Source organism: Leguminivora glycinivorella, chromosome 12 (assembly GCF_023078275.1).
Source record: "Leguminivora glycinivorella isolate SPB_JAAS2020 chromosome 12, LegGlyc_1.1, whole genome shotgun sequence".
In the NCBI taxonomy this organism is placed as follows: domain Eukaryota; kingdom Metazoa; phylum Arthropoda; class Insecta; order Lepidoptera; family Tortricidae; genus Leguminivora; species Leguminivora glycinivorella.
Window position 1 is genome coordinate 562,824 of NC_062982.1, and position 3,541 is coordinate 566,364.

General features: G+C 35.8%; 1 protein-coding gene across 1 annotated transcript; it reads left to right on the forward strand.

Annotated features, from left to right (window-relative positions):
* Positions 1 to 866: 866 nt before the first annotated feature.
* Positions 867 to 2,743, forward strand: LOC125231708. The gene is made up of 2 exons (XM_048137245.1): positions 867 to 1,725; positions 2,203 to 2,743. Exons 1-2 carry the CDS (start codon positions 919 to 921, stop codon positions 2,617 to 2,619), a joined length of 1,224 nt encoding a protein of 407 aa, XP_047993202.1. The 5' UTR covers positions 867 to 918; the 3' UTR covers positions 2,620 to 2,743.
* Positions 2,744 to 3,541: the final 798 nt, after the last annotated feature.

Genomic DNA, 3,541 nt, shown 5'->3' on the forward strand with positions numbered 1-3,541 from the left:
AGACTCCAAATAAAAAGATAATATGAGTAAACAACGTTTTTTGATTGTCAAAGTAATTTAGTCGTTGTTGTGTGTGTGTTAAAGCAGTAGTTATTGTGCGTTGGTGTTTTATTGAATAACAGGCATTACACTGACGACGCTACTACAGGGCTCTACAGATCACGGTGACATTCGTTTAGCTAAATTACATAAAGATCTGTTCACACGAACCACCAACCAACCTTATGGGTAAAATGATACCGGCATTGAAATGTTATAAGGAATAGTCCGCCACCTGTATTTTTTTATTTGTTCGATAAAGTTTAAAAAAAAAAAAAAGAACCGTCTTTAAGACAGATTGTGCTACGATTAAATAAAACTAACACACGGTTTAACACTAAATGGAACCTTTAAGTACCTAAAACTCACACGCACTATCGGAAAATAGCTTGAATATCGAATGGTTATTTTTTAATAATAAATGAAACAATGGATAAATTCAATATAAATTTTTATACCTATAACAAAACACATCCTTAGGTTTTTGGTGAAAATTAAATATAAAAATAGTTATTTAAAATTGTTCACCACATCAACACGAACTAAATATTGACTTTAAAACATCAAACTAAGTCAAATCCATCAATTTATTCAATATTTTATGATTCAAAATTATCATTTATAGGTAAATACTGCCAGCCATCTCAAGACACCAAGTTAAATTATATATGAAATTACTTTGCACTCTTGTGAATAAAATGCAATTTTGCTATCTGCTTCTTTACCAGTTGGTGTGGTGAAAATATTATTATGCTCTGCAAAACAAAGCCTGTGCATATACCTTTACATCGAGGTCAGTACCTATATAAAGCAACGTCTATTTCGTCGACTCAATAACTCTATCACAAGTGCTCGAGTTACAATAAAGCGTTCATCAAAATGGAAGCTACAGAAAAATGCTGCGATACGCAATTTAAAGTTTTATCCACTGGTGATTACATCCTACCGCCACCGTTGCAAGCTTCCATCGACAAAATCGTAGAAAAAGAAGGATATATCTCTCACAAAACTATCAACAGATCCATATCCACCAGCGGAGGCAACTTTTTGGCGGATCTGTTCGAAGTCGACATCAAAGGAAAAACTGCCGACGGCGATAAAGAGACAAATATCTTTATTAAAAATAAAATGGAAGACATAGCTGTGACTGTTTTAGATGTTTCCGAATGTTATAACTTAGAAAACTTCTTTTACGGAGATCTCTCAAAGATGTACGATGATATACAAAACAAAGCGAACATTCCAATTGAAGAAAGATACAATATGGTTAAAAGTTACGATGCTACAAATCCGAATGCTATAATTCTGGAGAATCTTTCTAAAAAGGGTTTTACTACTGTTCATCGAATGGAGGTAGCTCCTCTGAAGTTTGCGCAACTGTCGGCCCAGCAGCTGGCACGGTTCCACGGCCTGTCCTGGGTCTTGGAGAAACAGAATCCTGATTACTTTGCAAAGAAAATTAGGACTATCAAACCGACATATAAATTAAATGATGATTACCAGAAATTCGTTGACAATATGGCCACGTATACTGATAAATGTGTGGATGGAGAAAAAAGAGTTAAACTAAAAAAATTTGGATCCCGAATGATGGAGGCAATGCAAAGGAATTACTTTGAAAACGATGATAGTAGATGCTGCTTATGCCATGGAGACTACAGGGCTAACAATATTCTTGTAAAGAAAGTAAGTGACATTTATTTCTGTATACTCGTTGTTCAGTCAGCATCTTACCTACCAACAAGTTTTCGTTCGCTCGTTTGTCGTTGCTCCTATATGATTAAATATATTTGTATGTTGTATGCTCCTTTATATTTGATGTTTGGCTATTATAGAATATTTGACGCTCATCGACTGCATTATGTATCATCGCAATAGGTCTTAACATTTGGAAATAGTTAATGAAGTCAAATAAATTTAGATTCAATTTACAGTTTACAATTTACTTAAAAACGAAGCATTTTACTTGAATGGTCAATGGATTTATAACAGTTTATATTCCCAATCGAAATATAATTTTTAAATTTTCTAGTTTCTTTGAGGATCCTATTGCTGGACAAAAGCCTCTTCCCTTGATTAGCGTGAATCCTGATTTATTGTTTCCTCCATTTAATTTCTATGCACATTTAAGGAGCGGTGATCAAATCCATAGTTACATTGCAGGATGGCGAAGAAATAATTGAAGTCATACCAGTAGATTATCAGCTCCTGTACTACGGCTGTCCCGCCCTGGACTTTATCTACTTCATCTTCCCCTGCACCGACCAAGAGTTTCGAAGACAACATCTCGACGACTTGAAAGATCTGTACTACGAAAGCTTAAGAAAGTTCCTTCAATATTTCAATATGGATGTCGAGTCAGTATACCCCAGGGATGAATTTGAAAGAGAATACAAAAAAAGATTAGAATACGGTCTAACAATAGCTCTTTTGTTAACCCCTGTATTATTTACTAATGACGATGATGTCCCTGACATTGCACATGATGATTTAGGATCCATCTCTGTTACTCCAGACTTGAAAATGGATGAGAGGATCAGAGGCCTTGTGGACGATTTCGAGAAGTGGCATATTTTGTGAGGTATACTTGTTGCATACACTTGTTATTAATTTTAACTGTTTAATATGATACTATTTTGGATTGAGGTGTAATTCTTAAAAATTAGGAGTACTCTTTACTATTAAATTTATTTTGAATATTTTACTTTTATTTTAAATATTTCTTCTGTTAGTAATAATTAATAATTCATCGGAGAGTTTTTAACATGATAAATAGTGCTGCTGTTGTGGTGAGCACGTTAGCCGCGTCAGCTGAAGACCCGGATTCAATTCCTAGCTCCGCCACTTTTGGAATTGGTCGCGTTTTATACGGCTGCCGTAAAATTATCATTTTTGAGGTTTTTCTCGAGAAACTCTATAGAATCAAATCCTGAGATTTTTGCTTCATCGGAAAAAAAGGGGGGGAAATGTGTAACAAATAATATATAAACGCATTAAATGCACGGACAATAATATATAACGATGTTGCTACGGAGCCATTATGTTTTTTTAATATTACATTTTCATTATCATCAAATAGTCTGCATCAATCAATTGAAACCCCAATGTCACGTGGAGGCAAAACGTACGACAAATGACATGTAATAACGTGACTGTGCTTTTCCTTATAAATACCGTAATTTACCCGCCGCACTGTAATTTACTGTGTAATCTACCATGTTTACCATGAAGACACATTGGATATCATCTGTTTACAAATATTTGCAGCCAAATAGCACTAGACCGTACTCATAGTGCTGTGTTCCTGCTGGTGAGTACCTAAGGCTGCCAGAGATCAATGAGGGTGCGGTGTGCTGGTGACGGAAGGATCTACGTCGTCGGCAACCAAGCGCGGATCCAGCTTCGTGCCCAGGGGGGGGGGCAACACGTGGTAAAGGCTCAGGCCCGGGGGGGGGGGGGGTGTCAACTTTTCTATTGCGATATTTTAAGTTTTAATGTAAAT

Bases quoted from the DNA above. Each gene is read 5' to 3' on its own strand.
- LOC125231708 (XM_048137245.1), top strand. From the start codon at position 919: ATGGAAGCTACAGAAAAATGCTGCGATACGCAATTTAAAGTTTTATCC. The intron at 1,726-2,202 runs GTAAGTGACATT...GTTACATTGCAG, and splicing joins ACAATATTCTTGTAAAGAAA to GATGGCGAAGAAATAATTGA.